The 27,177-nt window shown below is 49.4% G+C and overlaps 6 protein-coding genes across 6 annotated transcripts; 3 read left to right on the top strand and 3 right to left on the bottom strand.

Annotated features, from left to right (window-relative positions):
* Positions 1 to 72: 72 nt before the first annotated feature.
* On the top strand, positions 73 to 2,216 carry F5Y00DRAFT_236380 (glutamyl-tRNA synthetase). The gene is made up of 2 exons (XM_048007693.1): positions 73 to 590; positions 654 to 2,216. Exons 1-2 carry the CDS (start codon positions 202 to 204, stop codon positions 2,152 to 2,154), a joined length of 1,890 nt encoding a protein of 629 aa, XP_047864946.1. The 5' UTR covers positions 73 to 201; the 3' UTR covers positions 2,155 to 2,216.
* Positions 2,217 to 8,165: 5,949 nt separating this feature from the next.
* F5Y00DRAFT_269682 (uncharacterized protein) lies at positions 8,166 to 14,191 on the top strand (the record flags this gene model as incomplete). The annotated part of the gene is made up of 2 exons (XM_048012484.1): positions 8,166 to 8,220; positions 8,327 to 14,191. 2 exons carry the CDS (start codon positions 8,166 to 8,168, stop codon positions 13,678 to 13,680), a joined length of 5,409 nt encoding a protein of 1,802 aa, XP_047864945.1. The 3' UTR covers positions 13,681 to 14,191.
* Positions 14,192 to 14,642: 451 nt separating this feature from the next.
* On the bottom strand, positions 14,643 to 16,911 carry F5Y00DRAFT_236376 (glycosyltransferase family 21 protein). The gene is made up of 2 exons (XM_048007692.1): positions 16,448 to 16,911; positions 14,643 to 16,373 (listed from the first exon to the last, which is right to left on the bottom strand). Exons 1-2 carry the CDS (start codon positions 16,537 to 16,539, stop codon positions 14,846 to 14,848), a joined length of 1,620 nt encoding a protein of 539 aa, XP_047864944.1. The 5' UTR covers positions 16,540 to 16,911; the 3' UTR covers positions 14,643 to 14,845.
* Positions 16,912 to 17,531: 620 nt separating this feature from the next.
* Positions 17,532 to 19,513, top strand: F5Y00DRAFT_71991 (uncharacterized protein). The gene has a single exon (XM_048014060.1). The coding sequence runs from the start codon at positions 17,698 to 17,700 to the stop codon at positions 19,333 to 19,335; it is 1,638 nt and encodes a 545-aa protein (XP_047864943.1). The 5' UTR covers positions 17,532 to 17,697; the 3' UTR covers positions 19,336 to 19,513.
* On the bottom strand, positions 19,514 to 21,919 carry F5Y00DRAFT_71990 (MFS general substrate transporter). Its single transcript, XM_048014059.1, has 2 exons — positions 21,044 to 21,919; positions 19,514 to 20,960 (listed from the first exon to the last, which is right to left on the bottom strand). The coding sequence occupies exons 1-2, from the start codon at positions 21,333 to 21,335 to the stop codon at positions 19,693 to 19,695; spliced, it is 1,560 nt and encodes a 519-aa protein (XP_047864942.1). The 5' UTR covers positions 21,336 to 21,919; the 3' UTR covers positions 19,514 to 19,692.
* A 145-nt stretch (positions 21,920 to 22,064) lies between these two features.
* Positions 22,065 to 25,288, bottom strand: F5Y00DRAFT_236364 (putative alcohol oxidase). Its single transcript, XM_048007691.1, has 11 exons — positions 24,709 to 25,288; positions 24,425 to 24,650; positions 24,256 to 24,374; positions 24,161 to 24,208; positions 23,979 to 24,105; positions 23,784 to 23,920; positions 23,614 to 23,732; positions 23,399 to 23,563; positions 22,632 to 23,344; positions 22,436 to 22,572; positions 22,065 to 22,378 (listed from the first exon to the last, which is right to left on the bottom strand). Exons 1-11 carry the CDS (start codon positions 24,825 to 24,827, stop codon positions 22,240 to 22,242), a joined length of 2,049 nt encoding a protein of 682 aa, XP_047864941.1. The 5' UTR covers positions 24,828 to 25,288; the 3' UTR covers positions 22,065 to 22,239.
* Positions 25,289 to 27,177: the final 1,889 nt, after the last annotated feature.

The raw sequence follows: 27,177 nt of genomic DNA, 5'->3' as shown, positions 1-27,177 counted from the left end.
AGCCTATCAGCCTATCTAATCGACCAATTACCCCTCTACCCAACTTTTTAAGAGATGCCGTCAGTGGGGTGACCCCGCCATAATCTATCGTCTGCTTGTTGACTCAAAACGGCAGAGTCGACTCACTTATACGCAACCTACAAATTTACACCTAAAATTTAGGGTCATAAATAGCTTCGAGTTCATATAGTAGCCGTCAAAATGAAGGCAGACGAGCTCGTTGCCGTATCAACCTCCCTAGGAGGAGACTTCAAGTCTATCGAACCTCACCTTATTCGACTTGAGAAGCATCTCACCTTGAGAACTTACCTTGCCGGATATTCTCTAAGCGATCTAGACACTAAGATCTGGCTTGCCATTAAAAACAATCGCGTTGCCGTATCTTTCGTCCGCAAAGGGACATACCCAAACCTTCACCGATGGTTTACCTATATCGAACAAGTCCATCCCGAGTTCCAAGCCGAAGTCAAGGCTGCCGACTCAGCACGGAAGGCCAAAATCCAAGCTGCTAGTCGAGCTGGCGCGAGTTATAACCTGGCACTACAGGATACCGACAAGGGAGTCGTCACTCGATTCCTCCCCGAGCCTTCGTTAGTATTCCCTATTTATAGCATATATATATCTACTCAGCAAATTTCTAATTAGGAATGTAGGGGATACCTTCACATCGGACACGCCAAAGCCGCGTTGCTTAGCGATTACTTTGCGCATCAAGCTTACGATGGCAAGCTTCGCCTGAGACTAGACGATACGAACCCGAGTAAAGAAAAGGAGGAATACCAGGATGCTATCATCGAGGATCTTGCTCTTATGGGAATTAAGCCTGATGTGGTCACATATACTTCGGACTACTTCGATCACCTCTACGACACCTGCCTCTCCCTCATAAAGAGTGGGAATGCTTATGCCGATGATACGGACGTAGAAACCATGCGCGAAGAGCGAGGAAAAGGTATTGCTTCTAAGCGACGAGACAGGACTGTTGAGGAGAACTTGGCCATCTTCGAAGCGATGAAGAATGGTACCGAGGAAGGACTCAAGAATTGTATTCGCGCAAAGATCTCGGTCGACAACCCGAACAAGGCTATGCGCGACCCGGTCATCTACAGGTGCAATCCCAATGACCCGCATCACCGCACAGGTACCAAGTGGAAGATGTACCCCACCTACGATCTCGCATGCCCCGTCGTCGACAGCTTGGAGGGTGTCACGCACGCCCTCAGGTCCACCGAGTACACGGATCGAAACCCTCAGTTCCAATGGTTCCTCGACACGCTGAAGCTACGCCAGGTGTACATGTGGGACTTTGCTCGTATGAATTTCATCCGAACTTTCTTGTCCAAGCGCAAGCTTGCTAAGCTAGTTGATACCGGCCGAGTCTGGGGCTGGGACGACCCACGAATGCCGACCATCCGGGGTATTCGCAGACGAGGTATGACCATCGCCGCGCTCCGCGATTTCATCCTGAAGCAGGGTCCGTCCAGGAATGTCGTGTCCATGGACTGGGCTAGCTTCTGGGCCACGAACAAAAAGGAGATTGACCCGGTTGCACCACGACACACCGCCATTCTCAAGAAGGACCACGTCAAGGTCGCTATTATGGGAGACGAAACCCCTGCCGAGCCACGTACCGAGGAAAAGCCACTCCACCCTAAGAACCCCGCCGTCGGAACTAAGAAGGTAGCTTTCAGCAAAGAATTGATACTGGACCAGGAAGACGCCAAGTCATTCAAGGACGGCGAGGAGATAACTCTAATGCAATGGGGCAATGCTTTTGTCAGAGCTGTCGCCAGCGGTGATCCAATCACTAGTATTACATGCGAGCTACATCTCAAGGGAGATGTTCGCACTACCGAAAAGAAGGTTACGTGGCTCTCGACGCAGGGGCAGAAGCTTATTGATGCGGAGCTCTGGGAATTTGACTACCTGATCACGAAGGACAAGCTCGAGGAAGAGGACGATCTAGAACAATTCCTAAACCCCGTGACGGCGACGAAGGAGGACGCGTTTTGCGACGAAGGTGTCGCCAAGCTTAAGCAGGACGATATTATCCAGCTAGAGCGAAGAGGATACTATCGCGTAGACAAGGCGTATGACGAGAGTGGTGATAAGAAGATTGTCCTATTCGCCATCCCCACGGGCAAGAACAAATAGATAGATAAAACGTGTAGATATCTAGACCCTGTTAATGAAAAAGCCGAATGATGATAGACATTGCTACTAGGCCACATAGGTCATGTGCTGTTCAATGTAATGCTGGGGCTGGAAACATGGAGATCCTTCGGGGACGGTGATGCGGAATAATCGCCGACGATTCTATCCACGGTAACTCTCCGTAAGGTTATGGTATTGGGACAATATTCGGGGTGAGTTATAAAATGCCTTAATATTATACATGACCCTACGTCCAATGCCTGGTGTGGTGTAGTTCGAGCGCGACACATCATTCGTCCAATGCCATAGTCTTAAGCTAAGAAGCAACGAATAAGAATGGTGAATGATTCGGCTATACGAATGCTATCAAACAACTGCGTAGATGTGACTCTAAGTATGCTTCTTGGCTAAGCTCATTTCTATGAGTGATAATTTCACGAGGCGATGCAAAAGTTTCGATATATTAAATTCAAAGCTACTAAAGCAAAGTCAAACTAAGGTGATATCAAGATAGGCGAAGGAGTATACATCAGAAAAGCCATGCCTATGGAATATTCTTGTAATTGGACAGTGTCTAGCTCTTTATGATAATTATGTAGAGAGTGATGTATATATACAATAGCCTCAATAAGGCAACTATACTAAAGTCTACGATGATCATAACTATAAGAAATAACGACACAAAGAAGCTTTAAACAAAGCTGTACTATCTACTACGGCTACATTCGTATTCATAGTATCAATAAACATAGAGTAAAGCTGCTTGTACTAAGTATACGTAGCCATTGATAACATCACAGGAGATACGAGGGGACCAAGTCTATAGCAGATGTCGCCCCAAAATTAAGCCTCATTATAGCCTTACACTCTGATTGAGGAGATTAGTCTATAGTCTTGACAGAGTAATTCTATGGACGGCTAAGTACACGCCCATAGCTGTCATCGCTATGGGCGTGTGCATACTACAAAGTTACGTGATAATCCGTATTTCCAGAGTCAATGCATGCGCCTGTCACTGAAGTGTTTCGGTGACTATGCAGCCGCATATGTATGTCTAGACCCCATTTACGCGCCCCTTGGCCTCCGCGCTGCCTCTTAGTCGGGATAACTGGGACCTTTATGATACGTCTGATAATGTGCTCGTACCGAAAACGAAGTTGTAGTAAGCCATGGTCGGGTATATATGTTGATACATTACGTGGTATATGTCTGCAGTGCCACGACGCGATCCCAGTGGCTAGGACAATGCTGTGCGAGGACATCCGGACAACTAACTATCTAGGGCGACCATCTAGATCCAGATGATCTCTTTCTCTCCGATTCTAGTGGATCTACTTGCAACTTTCCTTTGGGACGATTCCAAGGTTCTGTCTTTCGAGGCTGTTTAACGAGAAGGAATACCCACCTGTTGGAGTTGAGGGAGTTCTTGATTAGAGCTTCTCTGATAGGGTAGTTGCTATGTCCTTACCTTCGCGCGTTTATCCTCTTAGAGTTATAGACGGAACGGACGCCGGTCTTCAACATGCAATAGTACGACGTGTCATAGCTCCCGGCGCATGCTGGCTGTGACTCTTGAATTACTAATAACCTATTGTAGATAGGCCTTCCATAGTGCCAGTTCCAACTGGGGTACGTATAGGAATATATGCGCAACACATGTAGAATTGGCCTGAACTCATCGTCAGTACCTCTACTATACTTCATTCCTCTTAGGCGTGACACGGCTCCACGCTGACAGCGGCTGGCTACATGTTCCGGAGGAGCTCAGTTTCACAAACTGGTCCGCATAGGCCAACGATACCGTGGGCTAGGGAAGGTCTAGTTGGGCTCTATAGCTATAAAGGGTACAAAATGACATACGTAGGGTCGATGTGGGTATCTGCCAGGGGCTATAGTACGGGGTATGCATATGACCACGTTGTAGGCATACTGGAAAGCTCAGTTCTATCTGGTTCTATTTTACTATAGCTGCTTAACTAAACTGTATAGACTTTCGATGACTGCCCAAGATGTCTTCTAGAGCCTAGACTGCCAGCAAGCGAGCGCAGATCGAAGTATGCACCGTGACGATGTCTGAATCCTGCTTCGGATATAGGGTGCATCGGTGTATCGGTGTATCGTGAGCATCATCCGTGGATCGCAAAAATCGCTTGGCCGGTCAAGCTCGCAAGCTCGTGTTATTCATAGACTGTGGGTCTTCCCGAATCTATAACCCTGGAACGATCTGTAAGCTGACTCAAAGGTGAGTGATGAGCTCTCTGTTATGCGTAGTCCCACTCTGTAGCCTGCCGAAATGTTGCTTCTTCTCCTTTCATACTTATATGTTGGAGTTGTTTCGGAACATGCCTACTCGGCCCAGCTAGAGAAACCTGCAATGCGGCACATGTATGACTGGTTGAAACCGTCTCTCCTAATTGGCGTGATTAGACCTCGGAATTCTTGATTATCGAGAAAAGTCTATACACTACGAACGACGTTCTAATATGCTCCACCCATGGGATAAGATGGATCGAGGAAGTCCATTACCAAGTTAGGCAGTATAGACCATCTTTCTCGAATAACGGTTGGCTGTTACGTATATGCATATGAAACCTCCTATAATAAGGATCTAAAGTTCAGACGAACGCGTTCTTTTACTATGTATGAGGCTCCACTGGGCGCCGGGATGGTGTAACTGACGTGCATCGACGAGATCTGTACAAGGCTGAATGGAGGAATCGGATAGCTGAGCATATTAGCATCGCATGGTTCCCAGCCAGAAAAGAAAGCGGGTGGGATTTAGTTGGGCCGCATTGGGAAACCTCAAGACATCTTGGACACGACTCTGCCCGAAACCCTGTCCATGGTTGCCCGATGTCGAGTTTTAATCAGCCGCTGGTCATCATGCATTGCAGCCGGGTGTCCAATGGGTTGAAAGACCATGAATAGGCCGCAAACGGACTATTACTATTGCTAGCCAACCGTCGTCCGGTGGTTGTGAAAACAGACCGGAGGCGATTGGTCGGGGGCGAGGAAGAAAAGGGAAAAAAAAGAAATAGAAATCAGGAAGAGCGGGCGTCGTGGACGCGTTAAATGGAATATGTGGACACCCAGGAGGCAATTGGATGCTTGGATGCGTTGGCAGGAGTCGGTCTGCATGGCACGCGCGTGGACGATTGGGATTGGACGAGCTGTAGGTCTCCAAGGGTTGCTCAAAGGCTTGTCCAAGGGCTATACAAGGCCTCATTCGCGGGACCGCTGTAAGATATTGCGAGTTAGTAGGGTTATCAACATATGTTTCATTTTTTATTAGCGAGCCGCCGGCGGGAAATATTCCAAAAGGCTACGATGGGATCTGCAACGTTGACCGCCGTCTCGGGCGATGCAGCCTTGGACCGCCAGGGCAGGGTAACGATTTAGGTAAGATGAGAAGAAAATAAAAATAAAAATGAGAGGCATGGAAGGCAAAGAAGCGAAGAAGCGAAGCCTAGCGACGCAGTATGCAGGGCCAACTCATCGTTTCTCTGCCCAGCCGGGAGCCGTCTTTTACCACTAAGAAGGCCGCCGGGGCCACTAGGCAATGTCGGAGAGTTTGCGGATTTCTGGATTTTTGGCTGAGTGAGATGACGATGGATTCCTGCATCCCGTAACGCGAAGAGTGCTTCGTTTGAACGATGCTGCCGTTGATACCTGACAGGAAAAGAAAAGAGAGAGTATCTGGTCTCTTCCGCTCTTCTCCCCGTCTCTTATCAAAAGGTGCCGGTATTTTCCTTGGTTAGCTTTTTGCTTGCCAATGCCTGTTTGGATGATTGGCTGCAGCCCCCCTTTTTTGCGCCGTTTGCGCGTTGCTGTCAAATGTGAAGAGCCGAGGAAGGACAATCAGAAAATGTATCTCTTAGAAACGTAGACGAGACAGAGACATTGGAGACATTGATAGACTGTCCTCGTCATATTTGCCATACTGTGTTCGAGCTATTTTCGGTGTGTAGCCGCGGGGCAAAGAAGGACTCGAGCTGTGTTATAGTATGACCAGGGGGAAGATTTGATAAGAGACCTCATGGTTATTTACCAGGACGCACCAGAAACAACCAGGACGAACAGGAGAACAGTTAGAGAGGGAGGATGACTATTTCCGTATTGCCAGCATTGACAGGGCCTTACCGGGCTGGCCAGTTACAGGCTTTCGACCTTGTCTCCGTGACGGGGTATGCATATGCTGTGGCATCGTCATCATCATGGTCGCCTTGTGTGTTGTACACACCCGCCAAAAATGAGGGACGAGATTTAGCTGCGTGTAAGTGGTTGGTCTATTTAGATCCATTCAGATTGTTTAGCAAACCTTCGGGGTGGCCCAGCTGCCTAGGTTTTCTGCAGCTGGGGGGGAGGGGGGTTGGCGGTGGAAGTGAGGCAGGGGAATTTAGAAGGCTAAGATGAGAGAAGAAGAATCTTAGGGGGTGGCTCCGTGTGGAGACGGACCTAGACGGCCCTAAAGTACGGTAAGATCCAAAGTAAAAATGTACCTAATACATACATACACGGAAGGGTTGGCACGGACTTGCGGCACTTGCACTAAAATCTGGGAACTTTCAACTCTGGGAAGGCTTTAGTGTGAGGTAGACGCCACGATAGCGGAGGTACCTGTCTGTTGTACCCGCGTGAATTTATGTACATGTTCGTGTTAGGTTAGGTACCTACCTCCTAACCTACTTGTGGCAACTGACAGCTCGCGACTTCTGCCAGCTATGTCAGTTTAATGCCAGGTAGTGTCAGTTCATGCCAGCTAATAGCCACTTTCTCAATCCCACTACGGCGCGATAGTAGAGGTATTACACAATAATACATATTGCAGCAATATAATTTAACTTGTCACAACTGTACCTAATACGGTAAATATGTGGATATAGAACATTACTGACCGTCTTAATCGGTTGTCTAAGCGGTGCTAAGCGGTCTCATCGATTTACCCCACGTCGGCCAACGACAGTGCGACAACTAAATTCTGTTGTGTAACTGGGTAGTGCTTCGACAGCTGGACAAGGTTTCCAAGGTAGATGGTCGAATGAAGGCGAGTCGGCAAGACACATCATCTTGTCTCTTATGCGCGGCTTCTGCAACTGAGCTGCACTTGCCTTGCTGCACTGCACTTTGCTGCTGCTGTTATTATCTGCATTTTCTTTTTTTATTCCCTGCTGCTGCTGCTGCTGCTATTGTTACTTTCTTCATTCATCTACTTCCTATTCCCTCCCGATCCCGCGGGAACAAGCCGTATACCTATATACTCAGATATACCTATATACTTTAACCTATATATACCGAATACCGATTATATACTATATACCGGGTTGCCGGAGCCGACGAGGCGCAAACGAACGTTTTTCTTTTTAACCATTACCAAACGAACGGACGAACGAGACGGAACAACTCACGTATTGATCAAGATTGATGTTGTGATTCGACGGTTGGCGCCAGCTGAGGTCATTATTATTTACCCAATATCTACCGAAAAGAGGGTTAGAAAGAAGAGCATATTCCTGCTTATACAGCTCACGCTCGCGCTGCCCAATAATTCCGATTAGTTTTCCGACATTGTATTGATCTGCGATCGACCAACCGACCGCGACTCGGATCTGACTTGCTATCGATAGTCCCTCATCAGTCCATCAGTCCCTCAGTTGCCCCCCTCCGAAGCTCTACCAATATTCTAATTATATTCTCTTACTATTTGAAGCCCAACTCCGCCCTACCTAAACCTGACCTCTACCCTACCTTACCTATCCTTATCTTTCCTGATCTACCCTAAACTACCCGCGCACGCACAGGCACACGCAGGCGCCATTCTACTTCTGTCGAAGCTAGGTCGCAAGTATCCCGCTTCATGTCTAGATGACATATCCTGAAAGGACCTATACCAAGTCGACGAACGATCGAGCAATCGCATCCACCGTGGCTACCTAGCAGCTCTCTGTTCAAGAGGTGCTGTTGGTTGTGCTGGGGTGAAGGTGCGCTCGCGAATATCATCGCATGCGCCCACTATGATTTCCATGCAGCGATCCCTGTCGTCGCCCGTTTGCATACATTCTTCCCCACGTGAGTCGAATTAGGAGAGAGGAGAGCACTTCCAGAAGTGTCGAGAGGTCGAACCTATCCAATTCTTCGTAACAGGTTGCTGACTTATAGCCTTGCCCTCATACAGCCGCGTCCCCTTCCGCCACTAGTCCGCCATCGCGGTCCCCGACTCCTTCACCCGAAACGAGAGCCGAAGTTTCGCGCCCGCGGCGATTCCGATCGCGAAGCCCCGGTCGACCCGGAAGTGGGCACCGCCGGCGAGAATCGTCAGGGTCTGTTCGTAAAGTTGGTACCGACGAGACGCCTCGCGATGCGACTTCGAAGCAGCAGTCCAGCGCCAATCCCGGTACCGGCGCGAGTGCGCCCAAGAAGCCGGTGATAGACCAAGTCGTAGGCCCACCAAAGCCGCCTCCGTCCCCGTCCCCGGCTTCTAGCCCGCCCGCCCCGTCTAGCCCGCTACAGCCCATCTTGAAAGACCAAGAAGACTCGGGACCCTTCCCGCGGACTCTCCTAGCTGACGTCTCCCTATATACGAACCCCCATCTGACCGTCGAAAATGAAGGCACTACTACCCTCGGAGAGCTCGCCCATCTGGTCCGGCTCTCCAAATACCAGGAGCGCAAGTGCGCCAACACTCGTATTCGTCTTCAAAGAAGCCTGATTTCCACTGCCCTCTCGGCGCGCCTGACCCGGTGCGGAGAGACCTCGTTGCGCAACCTAGCGGATAGCTTCCGGAACGATGACAAGAGGGCGTTTGCTAACTTGTATGGTGCCATCCATGACGTTCGGAATAGCTGCGATGCCACCCGTCGTTATGCTCTTTTGGAACCTGATATGGAGTCGTTGCAATCGTCCGGAGTAGCGTCTGTCGAGACGCTCGTGCCACCGCCTAGCACGGCGGGGAGCATTGGTCCTGGTAGCTCCGTCGCCCCCTTTTTTAATGATATCTCTGCTTCTGCCAGAGAAGCCTTCTTAAACTTTCTTACTCAGATCCGGACAAATCCGGATTACTTAGCTACTCGGCTGTGTGCCTTGAATGCCACAGAGCTCCAAGCTCTAACTACTTTTCATCAGGGATTGGAGCCGATAGAATCCGTCTTGCCTTATCACGGCCGTTCTGCCGGCGGGCGTGGCCATTCTAGCGGCCCCAGTAGACAGACGGGACAAACTCCCAACGCCGTTGAGCGGCTTCTTTCGTTCCAGCGCCACGATCCCCTATCTGGTCTTATTTATACGTGCTTCGCTAACTCGGCCGGCCCAGACAGCGCCGAGGACAAACGGAGGACGGGAATTTGGGCTACCGCCTTTGCTCGCCTGATCTCCACCAGATCAACCAGCGAGCCGGTCCTGATCTCGATACTCAATGCTTGGTCTGCCATGCGTGATTGGTCTGGACGAGCCAATATGGAATGGTATCTAATGAAGATACTCGAGGATGGTGCATTCCTGCTCGACCGAGCGGAGGACCAGAACGGGACGAGGTTTAACCTCTCGGATTGGACTACCAAGGATAGCATTGCTGCTGAGGAGTTCTACGATCGTGCCGTTAACGATCTTTTTGCTATTATTGATGACGAAGATGCAACCGGCATTCCGGAAGGTGTCATCGAACTTGGAAATGAGATCCTTCGCCGGCTGGAAATGAAGGATAGTACGCGTGGCCTTGTTGATACCACACGTAGATGGTTTGTATACAAATGGCTCTTTTCTAGTTGGCTGCTTGCCGTTGTCATCCACCCAGAGAGTTACGGAATGATGACTGAGTATCATATTACCGAATACGGCCGCCAGAAGATCCTCAAGCAGGTTGCCACGCTTGCCCAGCATTACGTCGTGGAGATGCTCGCCAACAATAGCGCCCAGAAGCCCGTATCGACACCTCTGAAGATTAAAGGCCACGTTGAAAATATTCTGGCTCGTTTCAAACCGTCGGGGAGGAGGACTGGTAGATTGCTCCCCGCTAGGTCTATTACTTCCTTGCGGGAGACCGCTGAGGTCCATCCTTATTTGGTAATTAGTCCCGCTGACCTTGTCACGCTTTCCAATGCGCTATTTCCGGAGCGTAGACCGCAATCTGCTCATTCGAGCAGCATCCGGTCTGGTGCGCCGTCGATATCGGGCTTCTCTGCCATCTCGCAGCCGATATCCATCGGCACGTCTAGGAGTAACTTTGAAACAGCCTCCGTCCTCAGTATGAGTGCTTCGTCCGTTTTTAGTGATGGAACCACTTCGGGTGATCCTCTACTCGAAGAGCAGGTAGCCGGTACTCCCCAGAGACGTTCGCCGCCTATGTCCGATGGGGCGAGGCAGAAACATGCTAATAATTACGAAGAAGATGGGTATCGTCTTCGGCTAGCAATGCATGAGATGGCCCAGATTCTAGGCCCGGAGGCCACTTCGGGCTCGTGCCACCCGTGCGCCGAGCGCTGGGCTGTCGTATTCATCTCCGCTGATGGGAATAGTCTTTCTTTACAGATGACGTACGATCCTGACGACGAGGCAGAAGAGGAGAATTCTTCTACTACCAGCGATACGGAGGACGACGAGCCGGACGAGAAGCCCGAGCTTGATAAAGACTACCACCAACTGCGAGACTCTGTCTTAAAACTCGTCGAGGATTTCGAAATCCCCCAAGGTCTTGAAGATCACGGCACCAAGACCACATTTAGTAACCGAGCTTCGGGGCTTAAGAAGTATCGGTCCAAGAATAAAATTATAACGCCAGGGACCACAATGGGCAGCCGTAACCCTTTCCGTAGCAAGTACGAAGAAGAACAGAAAGCGAAACAGGCTGCCGAAGAGTCTTCCCATGCTTCCGAAGATAAAGAGCCAGAGGGTGAGGCCGGTTCTTCGTCTGTGCTGATCACCATGCTCTCTGCTGCCTCGTCCCAATCGCGTATCCAATCCGACTTTGTGTCTGCGCATCTATACTGGAAGACCCTCCAGCAGTTGAATGCTCTATCATCCCCCTCCCTACGTAAGAATGGGTTTGCCACTCTCCTCAACATATTTTCTCGAGGTCCTCGCGACTCGATCCGCCGCTCTGCCTCAGCCATCGAAGAGTATGATGCCTGGTTAGTATGGCTGAAGCAGAGCCAAGAACGCCACGAAGGTCTGATCGAGACTATGATGAAACGCCTAAAGGCGCTTCGGGACAAGATGTGGTATGTGACGGACGTTCATAACTCGGCTCCTTACGAGCAAACCCGCAACATCTGCAGCGCGCTAAAGATAATGGGCGTGCCGCGGAAATGGGGTTCCTTTCAACGCAACCGAGCCCAGCTGGCCCGAGGACCCGCTGCCGCTTATATATATCGGAACGAATCGCAGATGCTGGATATATTAGCAGCTGGCGAGGAGCAGGGAGGTCCGAATAAGCTGAGCGATGCTCAAGCCGAAATAACCAACAAGTGGTTAGAACAGCTCGGCATTCAGAATATGTGCCAGGGGGAGGAGCGTATACACCGGTTCTGCTGCGAAGTCGACAGCTGCGTATCAAAGCTGGTCGGCGAGAATATTGTGGATGGCCCAGTGCTTTGGTCCAGCGAATTGTACTCTCGTGATCGCAAAGCGTTCGAAGGTCCTCGTATAGGCCGGGATAAAGAAAGCATGTGGGGTGACGACGCCGCCAGTGTCATTAGCAGCGACCACGAAAGGCGATACGCATCCCCCACACGCCGTCCCGCTTCCATGGCTAGGGATCTCAGAGGTATGTCCGCATACAACACAAGCCAGGTCTCCATCGATTCCCACCATAGATATAGCTTCTCTAGAGCCAGCACTGCGATGTCTGATACCTTCGATTCGCATGACTATTTTGGAGCGTCATCTCCTATCCATGCAATCGATTCGACATCCACATACTGGTCTCCTTTCCAATCCACCATGTCCACCGTTAGCTCGGCAACCTCACGTGCGCAGTCGCCAACGACAAGCGTCACAAACCTTTCCAGCACGTTTTCTCAACCGAATCACCAACCGCTGCCGTCTCATCATTCGGCTTCGCGGTCCGGTGCATCCGTATCATCGAACGAAACTGTTCATTTCCGCCGCCTTTCAGAAGGCAAACAACGTTTTCTAGCAGATCTTCGCCAGACCTTAACTAGTCTGCTACTTTCCGAGCTCGGTAACCTCGTGTTCGCGTCCGGTTCCGAGACTGATGGTTGGTTTGGCAATTTGGGACAAGAATGTATCGACCGCAGAGATGCCGAGGAGCGAAGAGCACGGAGGCCCTCGGTAAAGAGGGACCGCGCTAGCAAGAGTTCCGCTAAGCAGAGAGTGATAGAGAAGAGGAAGAGTTTCGGTAACCTTCGGCAGGCAGGAGAGGCATCGAGGGCCGACCTGGGCTCGGATAGGCCCGAAAGTGCTTCGGGGCGGAGCAACGATAGCTCTGCCACGAGCGATACGGTTTCAGCTCGCGCGAGGTCCTCGAAGAAGAAAGAAACTCAGGAATTCCCTTATACGAAAGCCTACCAGAGACTGCTAGGAATGTTCGCCGTCCACCCAAATCCATACACCAAGCTTAATGCTCTCCTCGAGTTGGAGCGCCTTATATCTGCTTCCCTGTCCAACGGTTCGCGCAGGTCTCGATGGACTACGAGACACCAGTCCGCGTCCGTCGATGATGATAGCAGCGTCCCGGGGAAGTCGGACGCGAACGAAACGGGCGGCGATAATACTAGAGAACGGCGTTCCCAACCGTTCCAGTCGCACATGTTCCCTATCCAGCCTCGTTCTACCAAGAATTCCGACGCTCGCTCTATCGTCTCTGTGAAGGAAGCAACTAACACTGACGCTATCGCACGAGTACTTCGGTCTCTATTCAAAGACGCGGGTATACGGCCCAAGACGCTGTTCCGCGATCTACAATTCATTAATTCTTTTGTATCCCCATCCACGTTAGACACGGATCGAAACAAGGCCTTCTGGGATATCGTAGTAGTGGCGCTCTCGCTCAAGCAAGACACCATTACGACGATGGTCGAGGTTGCGGATGAGATCCTGAATTATTACACGCCGTCGAGGAAGCGTCCCGGCGGTGGCGACGATGCGCCAGAGATGATGCGCCAGCCGCCGATCCACTCTCTTCGCGACGCGGCGAAGATGTGGACGATCGCGGCCAAGGAGGGCAATGCCACGGCGCAGAGGGAGCTGGGCCTTTTTAACCTTAGTAACCCGGAGCTTGTCGAGAGGAGTACGTTGCCTTTGTCGAAGCCGCGAGACGTATTTAAGCAAGCCGTCATGGAGAAGTTCGGTGCGCGACCCGGGAGCAGCGCCCGCCATTCGGCTGATCGGAGCCGAAGCAATCTAGGTACGGCTGGCCCGTCCTCTTCAGGAATGCAGGACACGACTATGGACGGTGACGTTAGGAGCGATCCGACTCTAATGTGCGTCGCCATCCACTGGATGAAGGAAGCCGAACGTGGCGGAGACGAGTTGGCCAGAACGTTCCTCGGCCAGAATGAGATGATGGGGCTCTGAATGATTGCTACGCTGACGTTTGCTGCTGCAACTTACCTGTCTTACGTTTTCTATCTGTTTGTCCCTCACGGAGTTATTCGTCGAACACATTGATGACGGCCTATGCTACCGAGAGCGAGATACAGATCCACATGTTCAACACACTATTTCCTTCCGTCAGTTGGATAATCCACGACTTTCATTTTTTTTTTCCTTACCTGCATCCTCGGCGTGGCTTTTTCTTGCCTGTTCAATGTTACAAAATCGATACCCAACCATTGTCTGTCTGGCCTCTAAATCATATAACGTTGGGCTTAGGGATACGAGGGTCAAAAAGAATAGGACGTGACGGAATGGAAACTGCTGGAACTGGGAACATGACATGACATGACATGACATACATACATCACTTACTTTATACCCATTTAGCTGGCTCGGAAATATTGTCATGGTCCTCGTTCGAATTGGAAAATCGGCAGGCTGTACCAGTACTACTATTTTTATATTCGTGTAAGCATTGCATTACTCAAGTCGATTTTCGACCCGTGTCGTCGGATGGGATAGGATGAAGACGATGTTGCAAACGGGCAATCTATACCCAGGTCCTATTTACTTTTACTGATATTATTACTGCTAACTGATACTCTGCCGCCATATTTTATTTATATACCTAGGTAGATGGGCCGCTACTGCGGACGAGATGGATATACCAAACAGATGGGGAAGTTGGTTTTATTTCGAGGTCTCAATAAAAAAAATATTAAATTTAATTTAAGCTTCTTTTGTCGAGTGAGGCTTCCGCATCCGAGCGTTTGGTTGGTGAATGAGGATTCTTCATTGTGAAGCTGACTTCGTGAAATGGCTAAAATTACCTGAGGTGTCAAAGGTATGTTACGTGCAAAATTTGCAAGATAGGGTAATCCTAATCTACGGTCCGCGGTTCCGGGATATGAGAATTATCTAGAACGCATAGGAGAGCATTCCGGCATATCAAGTAGTCCTAGGTGTGAACCGAGTATACCTTGAGGTTTCTGTAAGGCTGTCTTTGGGCTAGATCGGCTACGCCGAAAAGGTCTAATTAGGAAAAACGATATAAATACCTGTCAAGATGCCAATTCGACCCAGCGACGCGGTTGACGTAATGAATTATATATTAGGCGTGAATAAATGCTGGGGTATCTTAGGTCTAATCTTTCTTCCCTCTTGCTCGCGACATGCCATCGGCGCTATACCCATTCTGCGCCGAAGCCCGCTCTTCAGGCTCCGAGTCTATCGAAACGACCGTCATATCTGATCGGACCCGAAATTGCTTGCCCCTCCAATTCACCGTGGCACCGAGGAAGACGGCCCACGTCCAGATGGGTAGGGCCATTACCTCCCGCCCTAACCAAGCCAGGAACCACTCGCCGAATCGGCGCTTTTCAGCTCCGCCGCGGCTCGTGCCCCGGGCAAATAATGGCGTCTGTTCGTCCACGTGTATGCTGTGTCCTGCATGCAACTTTCTGAATACGATCCGGTCTACAACCATCCACAGCGCGACGCCAGCGAGCCAGAGCTGCCACAGAGCCTTCCAAGTTTGTGGGATGCCAAGAGTCTGGTGAAACCAAGGGAGGCTAGTGAGACCGAAGGACACGTAGAAGCAGCACACGAGGCTCTCGACGCCGTGCTCGACTAGAGTAGCTGATAACACGGTCCATTTTCTAGCACGCAACCATCTCACCCTGCGTGAGACGTAAGCGGGCACCGACATTCCCGCCATAGGCTGGATCGCGAGGTCGCCCCAAACAAGGCCATGGTTGGCGAAGCCGGGCAGGTTGGAACGCCATAGAAGATCGCCGATGACATGATCCTCGCACATAAATAGAGAGAAATGATCTAGACCCTTGGGCAGAGTTGCGGCTCTGCCCGTCAGGATCGGGTTTTGGGCTGGATCTGTGACCTGATCGAGATGCGACTTGCGGAACATGTTACTCTTCCCGACGATGCAGGGCGCAATACCAACGGTATTAATAGCGCCATAGAACTTGGCGTGAGTCGTAGCCATAAACATCTCCTCCAATCTTCCGCCTCCGTGAGCCCAGGACCTAGACAAAACGGAGGACGGCACGTCGACGCTGGACTGCGCATCGGAGCCGCCAGTCACTGAAGATCCGGACAGCAAGGTCTGGCCTTCGGAGTTTGAAGAGCTCATTGAGGTAACGGTATCTACTACTAAAGGTAGTTGGTGGACGAATTTGAAAGGTTTCGCTCGCTTGCCGTTTGGTTGGTATCCGCAGAGCTTGTCGACCATACGACCAGCTACATCCCTTGCTATCCACACGTTGCTGTCGAGAGGCCATATTATATCCCCTTTCGCTTCCCTATAAGCCCTACTCAAATTGCGAATCTTGGGGTTCGGACCAACATTGTCGACGTGGCCGCCATCACCGTGGAGAAAAGGGTCTTCAGTTTCGACGAAAACCTTGGCATCGAAATCGGGGTAATTATCGAGGAGCTTACGGATGACGGGGTATGCGGCATCTTCCTTGGACGAAACGCAGAAGTAGATGGTCAACTTGTCTTTCGGATAGGACAGGTGGAATACGGAGGCGAGACATTCGTACAAGCCGGGTTCTAGACCCTTGGCAGGCCGGATGATAGTTACGTGCGGCACCTCATCTTTCGGTAGGTATGGAGACACCGGGGCGGCGGGGACTGACGAGTAGTAGCGGAAGCTGTTTGGAACCAGAGTTAGAAACATATGTTAATAAATTAGGAGAATGGGTAGAGAACGTATAGGAATTCTTACATTTTATAGAGACCAATACTTTGAACTGAAACGACAACAAAGCCCCATATGATACCGACGCTACCTAACGCCTGAACAATGTATGAGGGCATTGGAACATATCAGGATGAAGAAGAGAGAGTCGTGTAATAATTAGATGATTAAAAAAAAAAAACAAAAACAAAAAACAAAAACATCAAAAGACTGAATGTTCAAGGTGGACGTTCTAGGACAATATCAACCAGATCTAGCGGGACGCAAGGAGAAGGAATTAATATAGAGCATTCCATCCATACTGGGGCCAATGACGATCAGATATCGAATCCTTAATGGTAATGGTATCGTTTTACGACTCAGGGAATATGAATGCGGTCCGGTCCATCCGGCATTGTTGATGGATCCTCTAAGAGCCTGAGGTCCCGCTAATAAGAAAAAAAATTTAAACTAAAATTGTAGGTGATCAAAGGCGCAGAGGCGATGACAGCCGCAGGGGATCGTCGCTTCGCTTTTGCAGCCTTGCACTCCAAAGCCGGGAAGGCACGGACCATATCTAATGAGCTCTATCTAATCCAGGTACGGCACCTAATCCAATCTGTCGGGCACAATGTACTGTACAATACAGTGGATATGCGTAGGCACTGTACATATGTACCTCAACTACACGTGCTAAACGTTCAACGGACTAGCGGATCCGCGGATAATACCGGCCCGACAATCCAATTGGATAGACTAGATCGACCTTTTGATCATTTTTATTGTTTGCGCATCCCGCTAACAAATCTTGCAACCTTCAACTCACAATTTTGTAAAATTTACAAAAAGGTTGACTCGTTTTACCTCATCCACAAGAACACACAGCTCGGTCAGGATAGCTTGACGAGTGATGAATGGCCTACTCTATCAAAGGTAGAGGTAGACATTAATCAATCATGTAAGTAGCTTCGAAACTTCTATCAGCGCAATTGGGATCGTATAGGCTTCGATCCTGAAAGTAGAAGAATTTCCTTTGTTATATTTTATCGCGGTGATGACAACCTTTTTATTCGGTGCTTAGAGACCTTCAAAAAGTCTCGATGAGTGTCCCAATATAGACTACAACGGTATCTGAGCGATCATATCATGTTATTTATTTATTTGAATTTATTTTTTATCTGCCTTTGCACGTTTCAACCTTGCCTCTTCGTAATGCAAACTCGAAACTTGAAAGCTGCGATGTATAATGACATTCGGCTGACAGCTATCAAAGTAGGTCGACATGATGAGCAATAACCATGGCAGACACACTCAGTACCGTGTCCATCACCCCGAACCTACATGATGATACCTCTTCCACTTCTGTGAATTCGGTCCCATCTCCCCAAGTGAAGCCTAAGCCTCGTTCTACTGTCCCAAAAGGACCCCCACTTCATCAGATTTATGCGCTCCCTGCGCCTATCCGTACTTTTCCGTTGCCAACCTTCTATCCAAGTAATCCGCTGTCTCTTTTCCACGTGGTATATGCGTGGGTGAGCCAACTTGTGTCCCCACCACCAACTGAGCCTGCTATAATTCATCAAGGCGTCTGGTCCGCAGAGACTCGATCAGTCCATATCAAGGACCCCAAGTCGATACGAGCATTGTGGGAACAGGGGTTCTTCGGTAAAGGCAATTATAGTAGGAGCGAGCCGAATTGGCTTAAGCGAGAACAGGCTCGGAGAGGTGAACATGATGGCCGTGTTGCTGAAGCCGTAACCGCTCAGAGGCGAGAAGAGCGCAAGTTGATGAAGTGGGATCGTGCTAGGAAAGAGCAAGAAGCAATCGAACGGACCAGACAGCTGGAAGCATGGGTAGCTCCAGTTGGACCCGCCGAGTTGTTAGCTCTTCCAAACTCGCATCGTGATGTGAAACCCATATACCCTAACGGTTCGGCAAGCGAAAGTTTGGCGCGGGTTCCCGTCACGAATGGTACTCGAAGCGTCGTTGAGACTGCAAATGGAGCCGCAACTAGCGTCTCGTCATCATTAGATACCGCCACAACGAAAGACGCCGATAGGACAAGCACGGCCGGGAAGGAAGCAGCAGCGGCTTCATCCGGGATAAATGGTTACTCTTCACGGCCGCACACTCCAACTAACCCCCCTAAAAGACGCAAGTCGGTGCGATTTTCGCCCAAGGTGGAGTCGACAACTTTTCAGCTGTTTGATCCACCGAGCCCCCATCATGGCGCCTTGCCAAATGGGAACACGCCTAACGGCGGTATATCAAACGGGGTTTCCCCATCAGCTCGGCCGACAGACTTGGGTCTATCACAGCCTGCCCTTGAAAGTGAGACGACTGTCAAGACCAGTTCTGAGTCAGAGCTTGAACTTGTAGATAAGGAGCACCTCCAATTATGTCCGGAAGAGGCTTTCTATCTCGTCTTTGCTCTGGGGGCTTTGAGTATCCTAGACCCAGAGACCGGTAAACCCATCACGGCTCCAGATCTGTTCGCGCTTTGTCGCCAGGTCTCGTACATACCTCCGAGGACGATAGATCTTCGACCGGATGATCCCTTTCTTATTCATTACGCAGTGTACCACCATTTTCGTTCTTTAGGTTGGGTGACGCGGCCTGGTATCAAATTTGGTGTTGATTGGATGTTATATAATCGTGGTCCGGTATTCTCTCATGCCGAGTTTGCTGTCATCGTTTTACCAGCGTACACCGATCCTTGGTGGAGGACCCAGGGCCGTCAGCCTCCTCGGAGGTCTTGGCACTGGCTTCATACCATCAATCGTGTCCAGGCTACAGCTTTGAAGACCTTGGTTCTTGCATATGTAGATATACCACCTCCGTTTGAAGAAGGACTAGGGACGGCGGAGGTCTTGAAACGGTATAGAGTCCGGGAGTTCATCGTAAGAAGATGGCTCAGCAATCGGAATAGGGATTAAGTGGTTATATAAAATAGAGGGATGCATCAGAAGCGCAATTGCATTGGGTGGCGTTCCGGATTTAATTATACGATTATTACGAAACGCGTTGTATGAATACATCTCATGAATATAACAGCTCTATGGGGCTTCAGTTCTAGCAGCATACATTGTCATCAGGCGTCTATATTCTAATTCGCCAACGACGTAAATCTAAATAACAATCGGCTCTGAGTACCTAGTCACTACCCTTGATTGGTAGTTCTTGATGTTTTCAATTTTACCGAACTACCCTATATCCCGACTTTTATGTCAATCAAAGTGAACAAACGCTAACCTGCATATTTCGACGCCCCCTCATTATCGGGTAATTTGATCTTAATCATCGTCGTCTACATCTCGCCCCAATAGCACCTCGCGGTCGTAATCCTTCTCGCTAGCTGCCGGCAAGAACCTCGTCGAGACAGTAAAAGCAGCAGCAATGATAGTTAAGATCAACCATACGAGATAACCCCAGACAAGTTCGTACTTGGCGCTGATAGCAAACAGACTAGTAAAGAGCAAAGGGGAAAAAGCGCGAAGGCCACTCGTGATGGTCAGCGCCAAGGCATTGAGCGTGCCTAGAGTTACTGGAGATGGCGACACGTCATTTAGCGCAAGTTGGACCCCCGTGAAGGCCATACTGACACCCGGACCGAGCGCTAGCATGATAGGGACTATGATCCAGAACGCAGTGTTGGAGGCGGGAGTTCCTTGATATAGAATGAGGTTTAAGAACGGCATAGCACCGATAAATAACGGGTATGCGATACCACAGGCGCGTAGAACACCGTTGGTTCCGTACCTGCGCTGTAGCGGCGGGAATACTAAGAGGAGCCATAACGCTTGGGATACACCAGTTAGACCCATGCATAGAGAAATTTGTAAAGGGGTAAAACTAAAGCCGCCGTGTTCTACAGACGTATACCAGAATACGGGCACGATTGCAGTATATGCAAATCCGAGGAGCATCGCGTGTCCGTAATTATACAACACAATGCCAACACCCGGGGCTTTCAGGAGGTGTAGTGTAGAAGTTGATTCCGGTTTGGGCGCTGCGCCTGCTTCGCCATCGCTAGAGTCTGCATTCGGGATCTTGCTCCGATCCAATGTCTCTTCGATGAAAAGCGCGCTGGTAAATACAGCCGTCAAGCCGATACACCCCACGACAATAGATGATAGCGCATAGGGATATTCCTCGAAAAATGGCACGCCGCTAAACGCCCAGGGGTACTGATGCGCAGGGTCCGCGAGCGCGCCGCCGATGAGAGGACCGAGGAAGATGCCGATATTGCTAGTGAAGGCAAACCAGCTAAAGGCGCGCGCTTGGGTGTGCGGAGTGCTGTGCTCGGCGATCATGGTGCGAATGGTGACAACGGTACCGGCGAAGATACCGGCTAGACACCGTAACGCAATCATCTGCCAGATAGAGCGCGCAAGCCCGAACAGGGAGACCGAAATAGAGACGCCGAGCAAGGAAGATACGAGCACGGGCTTGCGGCCCCAACGATCGGCTGCTCGCCCCCAGAACATCATCACGATCATCTGTGTGAGCGAGAAGAGGGACTCGATAAGTCCGCCGTAGAAGCCTACGTCTTCTTCGTTCACTATATTGTTATGTTAGCCTTCACCCTATTGTCTATTTACCTTATGGTGTAGTAGGAATATGAGAATGATGATGGGAACCTACAGTGGCCATTCTCTTGTACCATTTGGTTGATGTACGGGAAGATGGAGAAGAACGCGATAGGCTCGACGAGGCGCGCATAACAGAGCAGGAATATCTGAAGCCTAGGTAGTGGCTTGTCCTCGGGCCTGTCGAGAAGTCTATAAGACTCGCCGTCCTCCCCGGCTAGCGTATCGCTCCCGCTTATCGTCGCAACAGGCGATACTACTAGAAGCGGAGTCGTCTCACTGGCAGAATCGGGAGAGACGGAATCGGTGTCGTTCCTGTCATTCCCATCGTCGTTATTAGACGCCATTGTGAAATGTCAAGTCTTGAATAATCAAATTGGTCTAATTCTTCGATGGATATATGAAGGGACTATTAAGTCCGTCAACTCCTCGTCGAATCTCTATCCGTCTTAAATGAAAGACCGCGGATTTCGTTACACCAGGCTTATCTTCAAAGTACAACCGGTCAACTTCGTACATGCGTCTAAGCTCTCATGTACTCCAAACGGGTAATCCGCGATGCTACGTATGTAGTCGTCTTGATTAGTCTTATGCAAGGATAAAGTGGCTGATTAAGGGCGATGTTATAAGATAGAGACGAGGAAGAAAATCATGTAGATGGTTGTGAGGCGGTTGGCGTTTTATATATTGGTGCTTAGGTGCTAGGTACCTAGCTATCGCATCTTCGCGCCCTTTTGAGCGTTGCGCAATAATTAAAGGATTCAGGCAAGACTAAGGATATATTATGGCCAATAAAAATAGAATACGAGCCGTGAAGTTTACTGGAAAAGGTATAGATTTTGGTAATCTTTGAAAATACTTAGGGATTGAAGGCGTGAAGATGAATTCTCCAGGCTCCCACTGTCCCGTCATTGATCAAACGCAAGCGAAGAAACATACAGTGTGCACTATACAGTGTATCAGCTGCAGAGACGGTGTCTGGCCCAATGCTTTGGTTCGTTGTGGAGTCTTGGACCCTTATTATTCCCATTTCGCATAAGTGAGAATTCATGGATACGAGGATACTACAAAGACATCGACATATTCAACGTATGTTACAATTAACTAACTACTACTCAAAACATGATATTATGGAAGCAGAAGATTTGTCCCGAAGTTGACCGAGAGCTGTCAATCTGGTTCGAAGTTCATAATCATACCCAGACATTACATAAACTCCGACATGAAGAAAAATCATAATAGTGAGTACGTTTACACGCGGTACGGAAGTACCAGCTCGCCCGGCGCGTTATAGGTCGGGACTTTCATGTCGAGCGCTTCGCCGGAGTATCCGAGATCTTCGGCAACTAGCGTTGCTGCCTTCTCGCCAATGAGAAGAGCGGTAGAATATCTACATCGTGTTAAAGAGACAACGAAAGATAGTTACAGGGTATGATGTTTAACTTACGTGTTGCAACCAACGTTGTCAGGGCAGATACTGAGATCCGCCACCTTGAGACCCTGAACACCGTGGACGTTCAAGCGCTCGTCTAGAACACCGTGCTTGACGATGCTGTTACCCTCCTTCGGGGCCATAGAGCAGGTCTAGTGTAAAATGTAAGTATGGATGGAGTTCGCAAAGAAACATCGTAGTAATTACTTACACCTAGGCAATGCCACGTGCTTTCTACGTGCCTTCTAACCCACTCTTCAATGGCTTCGATATCTCTCTTGCTATACTTGAGCTCGTCTCGGATGTCCGCCTTGTTGCTGTTTAGGATATTGGCTTCTGGCCTTCTAGACGGCTCGGGGTTATAAGTACTCCAGCTGCCATGCTGCAAGCCGGCGCTTAGATTACCGGGCAGGGCGTAGCGTCGAGTCGTCTCGAGATCCATATCGTTGGCTTTAGCTGGAGAATCATAGTCAAAGAAAGGGTGCATCGCCTGGACCTCTCCAGCGTAGGCTTCCATGCGGCGTGCCGTCTCTCTGCTCTTAATATAACCCCATACCATCGGTGCCATGTCGCGCTCGTCGTTCATGAAGCCCGGGTCAAAGTCTGGAGCCTCGTAGGGGTCGGCAGACTTGATATGGGTAAACCCTCGCGAGAATGGATACTCGAGGAAGTGAAACATGGTAAAGAATTTACCCGGGGGGAGTAGCATATGGTCACCAAACCAGCCGGCGATGATGGAATAGTGCATTACTGGCTTATCCGGCTTGTTCTTGAAGTATGACTTCCAGCCCTCGTTAAATTGTGGCGTGGGCCAAGACTCGAACTCTTTAAGTTCCTCTTCCGTTGGACGAATCTTTACGCCAGCATCAATACCGTTGGTAGCAAGTGGCCCGGTTCCTTTCGCCGCCCATTCGTCAAATACCGCTGGAGACTTATTAGCATCACGACTAGTAAGATATAATATACTGCTGCTCTTACCTTTTTGTACTTCAGGTACACCTCGAACGAAATCATCGAAGCTTTCCGTCTCGGGTTTCGCACGGTATACGGAGAAAGTCAGATAGTGATCTTGGAAGTTGAGGCCCACACCGGGCAAATTGACAATAGGCTCAACTCCAGCTTTCTTTAGCTTCTCGGGATCGCCTGAGAATCGTTAACACTTGTGGGTTCGCAATCTAACTACGGAAGCATACCGATGCCGGATCGTTGGAGGATTAGCGGGGAAGAAAGCGTGCCTCCGGACACAACGATCTGTTTTCGGGCTCTGAAGGTGCGAGTCTTTAGTTGACTGGGGTGAAGCGGCTTGGTTGGTCTTGATACATATTAGCGATCTGCGTATAGTTCGACGTTCGATTAACCTTACACTGTTTGAACAGCTACGGCCCTACCGTTCTCGATGATAATCTTATCTACTTTGGTATTGCAAGCTAGATAGAGATTGTCATGGACGGCGCGAGTCGAATGAACATATGCGTGGGCACTGTCGCTACGTCGGCCGGTCTACATCCACGAATAGTCAGTTATGAAACAAAGGTGAATAGGGGGCAAGGGGTCGTACGTCGCGATTAATCCACTTCAGCCAGTGTTCGGCGCCGTGGGCGGTACTTAAGTCTTGTAAATCATCGACGACGGGGATACCTTGGGATTCTGCTGCCCTAAGGAAGTCCTCCTTTACTGGATATGTGCTGATGGTCGTTAGTTTCTTGAGCATTCGAACTCGAGCTACGGCTGCCAACTTACTAGTTACCGAATGAAACCTTGATCGGCCCTTCGAATCCGTGGAGGTCCCTTTGGCTATTAGTATCTCTAGATGCTTTTGATTTTCCTTTTCTTACTTGTTATGGCAAGCTCGTTGATAGGTCTCGTGTTTCTTCATAAGCGGAAGCAGTTCCTTGGTAGTCCACCCTTTGGCCTGGAAGTCATCGTAGTCACTGGCTGACGCGCGCGTGTACATCTATAAAATTTAAGCGCCAAGTTATTTTTTCAACTTAGGGTCTTGCATACCAAGAAGTTGATGCTGGAACCTCCGCCTAAAATGTGGGCACACGGAACTACCGCTTTTCTGCCGGAGAGCCACTTAGATGGGCGAGACTCATAGAAGGATGCCGTTTTCGAGTCTAGCTTCATGTTCCGGGGGTAAACCCCTGGCCTGAAGATCCATGGGTTGTTGAGGTTATTCTCTCCGGCCTCGATTAGAAGGACTTTAAGGTTATGATCCAGATTTGCCAGACTATATGGAATGAGTATATAGTGGAAGCCCTCACGGGTATATCTTGGGAAGAACGTACCGACCAGCCACTACACATCCACAACTCCCACCACCGCAAACGATAATATCGAATTCCTCAGGTAGGGGACTCATGTCTGCTTGTTGTTTTTGATCCCAGCCGAAAATCTTAGAGAACATGTTGTGAAACTTCGCTAGAGGGTGACGATTGCGTTCTTATGCTTTCTCGAAAGCTGGGCGAGCAGGATCCAAATATCCGTTGGAAGAGGGGGGACCCCTGCACTTGAAGAACTCGTAAGAAGTTGCCAATAATCCCCTTCTTACTGTCTAGGCCATGCGTCTAAGCTTGATTACCAACTATATCCTCCAACAGACCCCCCTATTCCGGCAACTATTCAACATGTTTGCCAACTCATGCCTCGTAGAGGTCATCTGATATTTCGTGATGTAACATCTTTGCATGGGTCCCAATCGTAAGGAGAAACTGGTCGGATGGAAGGAGAGTAAAATCCCAAGAGAGCACTCGCCGGCAGCGCAGGAAGGGTCACATTCGTCCAAGCACGAAACAACCTGGTTCTAATTACTCTCTGGGCCTCCGGGATACCTTGTATCGGGTTTCTAGTTTAACCACCCACGTCACCTCTCCAACTCGTATATAGTGATTGATAGATGTCTAAATCGACATATAAGGAAAGGCAAGACATGATGCCGCCTACCAACGGCAGCGGCATCTCGGTGAGGCTCGGAGAGTTAGCTTTCACAGCCTTGTGGTCGTCCTACCCTTGCCTCCTCGCTCTACTAGGCAATCCTGCATATATCTACATATTCATTGGTCACTAGTAGATGCAGCTCGTATGCAAGACGAACGTATAATGCGGGGTGAAAGCTACCTTGAGGTTAAATACCCGACAATCTGTATGCACCCCATGCTTCCCCGCAGTTTTCGATATTATAGTTCGCTTTATTTCGTTGGGTCTATCCGAAGGGAGCACCTTGCATGAGTAGCTTACACCAATAGTCACCCTGCCGTACCTTAGCGCTCTACGTTGATGTCGTGGCTGACCAACATAGTACGCGTTTATAGGGTTGGCTGACTCTTGACCTCAGCTTGGCTAGGACTTCCCATTAGCTCCCGAGTTATGACAATCCTCCAACAGTGACGAACGCATCAGGTCAATCTGGGGTTAAATCTCCAGTATTTTTATTCCTGTGGCCTTGTGCCGGGCGAGCCGAGAGATTACTTGGACTTTGATCGAGGCAAATTCAACCGGTAACAAATAACTAAGCACTTTAGCTACCACGATGTCGAACTGCCGATGAGACTTATCACTAGACGATCCTCCTTGGATTCCTTGTGATGCGGAACTATTCTCCTGTTGCATTCGATTGCTGCGCTCGACGAGGGGAAATTGGAGAAAATCACGTCTCACGCTGCAACAAGTAACCCGTGATTTTCCTTTCTGGCCAATTCGAACATCGTGCCCTCCACCACTCGAGCTCGAGAGGCAATATCGAGCCCCGGTTATTGTTACACATGCCTCAAACACTCAGGCCGGAGCATACGGCGAGCCTATGAAAGAAAAGATAGTCCGGATATATTTGACTTTGGCCCGTTACCTACAATTGTAGATCGTCATCGTGATGAACCTACGCGGTCATCTCTTGGAGAACGCCTAGCAATTCTTCTCCCCATGCAAGGCCTCACACATCGCCTACTTCGTCAGATATAAGGTTACGACTGTGTGGATACTTTTCACGAATTATGCTGTCAGAGTTGTGCTCTCGTAGAATTGATAGCCTCACTCTCATAAAGCCTTTACTGTTATATGGGTGTGTCGATGTTATTAAAGCGTTACTATAAGATATGCAGGATATAGTCCTGTATAGACAGCGCATATGGTTCACCTTATGATATAAATGAAAGAGTGGTCTGCATATTAAGTTGCCTAGATAACGTATAGTTTCAAGAATAAGCCCCCACGTCTAGCTAGATATCCGGTTACGACTGTATCACAGTGGCAGTGATAGATCTATCGGCGTCTCGAACCTATGCGAGACATGTATGCATAATAACTGCACTCTCAGTTTATAGTGATACCTGCCAACTATTTCCTCCATTGACGAGCTAGGGAACATCCTGAATAACATAGCATACATATGTGGCTACGTCTACATGAGATGGTGTGCAACTGATACTCGGGATTATAACTAGGTACCATGTAGAAGGCTGTACGGTGATATAATATCTTGGAGGCTATGCAACTGCCGTTACTTACACTTCGCTTTAATCCGATGCCTACCCATGGAGCAGGGTCAAAGATAGGTTGCACTGGCTCTGGACCTTACCCCGGTGATATATCATCTATTTGTTACTGGCTACACAAATCCGACCTGGTAATCGAAGGACCTAGTCTCCTCTCGTCTAGTTGCGTATAAGACTATGTATTCGTATAGGAGAAAGCTCGGCGTTGAACAAAAGTCACATTGCCAATATTGGTTATTCCACTATCCTTAAACAACGTCAGTACAC

Source organism: Daldinia vernicosa, assembly GCF_022497035.1.
Source record: "Daldinia vernicosa strain CBS 139.73 unplaced genomic scaffold F5Y00scaffold_22, whole genome shotgun sequence".
Classification (NCBI taxonomy): Eukaryota; Fungi; Ascomycota; class Sordariomycetes; order Xylariales; family Hypoxylaceae; genus Daldinia; species Daldinia vernicosa.
The sequence above is the reverse complement of the archived record's forward strand: the minus strand, read 5'-3'. Positions and strand labels throughout refer to the sequence as shown.

What these genes read in the sequence shown, in the direction of transcription:
- F5Y00DRAFT_236380 (XM_048007693.1), top strand. Translation starts at nt 202, where the DNA reads ATGAAGGCAGACGAGCTCGTTGCCGTATCAACCTCCCTAGGAGGAGAC. An exon ending in CGATTCCTCCCCGAGCCTTC is followed by an intron (nt 591 to 653) that starts GTTAGTATTCCC and finishes TTAGGAATGTAG; the next exon opens with GGGATACCTTCACATCGGAC.
- F5Y00DRAFT_236376 (XM_048007692.1), bottom strand. Translation starts at nt 16,539, where the DNA reads ATGCCCTCATACATTGTTCAGGCGTTAGGTAGCGTCGGTATCATATGG. An exon ending in AGTATTGGTCTCTATAAAAT is followed by an intron (nt 16,374 to 16,447) that starts GTAAGAATTCCT and finishes GGTTCCAAACAG; the next exon opens with CTTCCGCTACTACTCGTCAG.
- F5Y00DRAFT_71991 (XM_048014060.1), top strand. Translation starts at nt 17,698, where the DNA reads ATGGCAGACACACTCAGTACCGTGTCCATCACCCCGAACCTACATGAT.
- F5Y00DRAFT_71990 (XM_048014059.1), bottom strand. Translation starts at nt 21,335, where the DNA reads ATGGCGTCTAATAACGACGATGGGAATGACAGGAACGACACCGATTCC. An exon ending in GGTACAAGAGAATGGCCACT is followed by an intron (nt 20,961 to 21,043) that starts GTAGGTTCCCAT and finishes ATAACAATATAG; the next exon opens with TGAACGAAGAAGACGTAGGC.
- F5Y00DRAFT_236364 (XM_048007691.1), bottom strand. Translation starts at nt 24,827, where the DNA reads ATGTTCTCTAAGATTTTCGGCTGGGATCAAAAACAACAAGCAGACATG. An exon ending in GGATGTGTAGTGGCTGGTCG is followed by an intron (nt 24,651 to 24,708) that starts GTACGTTCTTCC and finishes CATTCCATATAG; the next exon opens with TCTGGCAAATCTGGATCATA. An exon ending in GACAACGTTGGTTGCAACAC is followed by an intron (nt 22,379 to 22,435) that starts GTAAGTTAAACA and finishes AACACGATGTAG; the next exon opens with ATATTCTACCGCTCTTCTCA.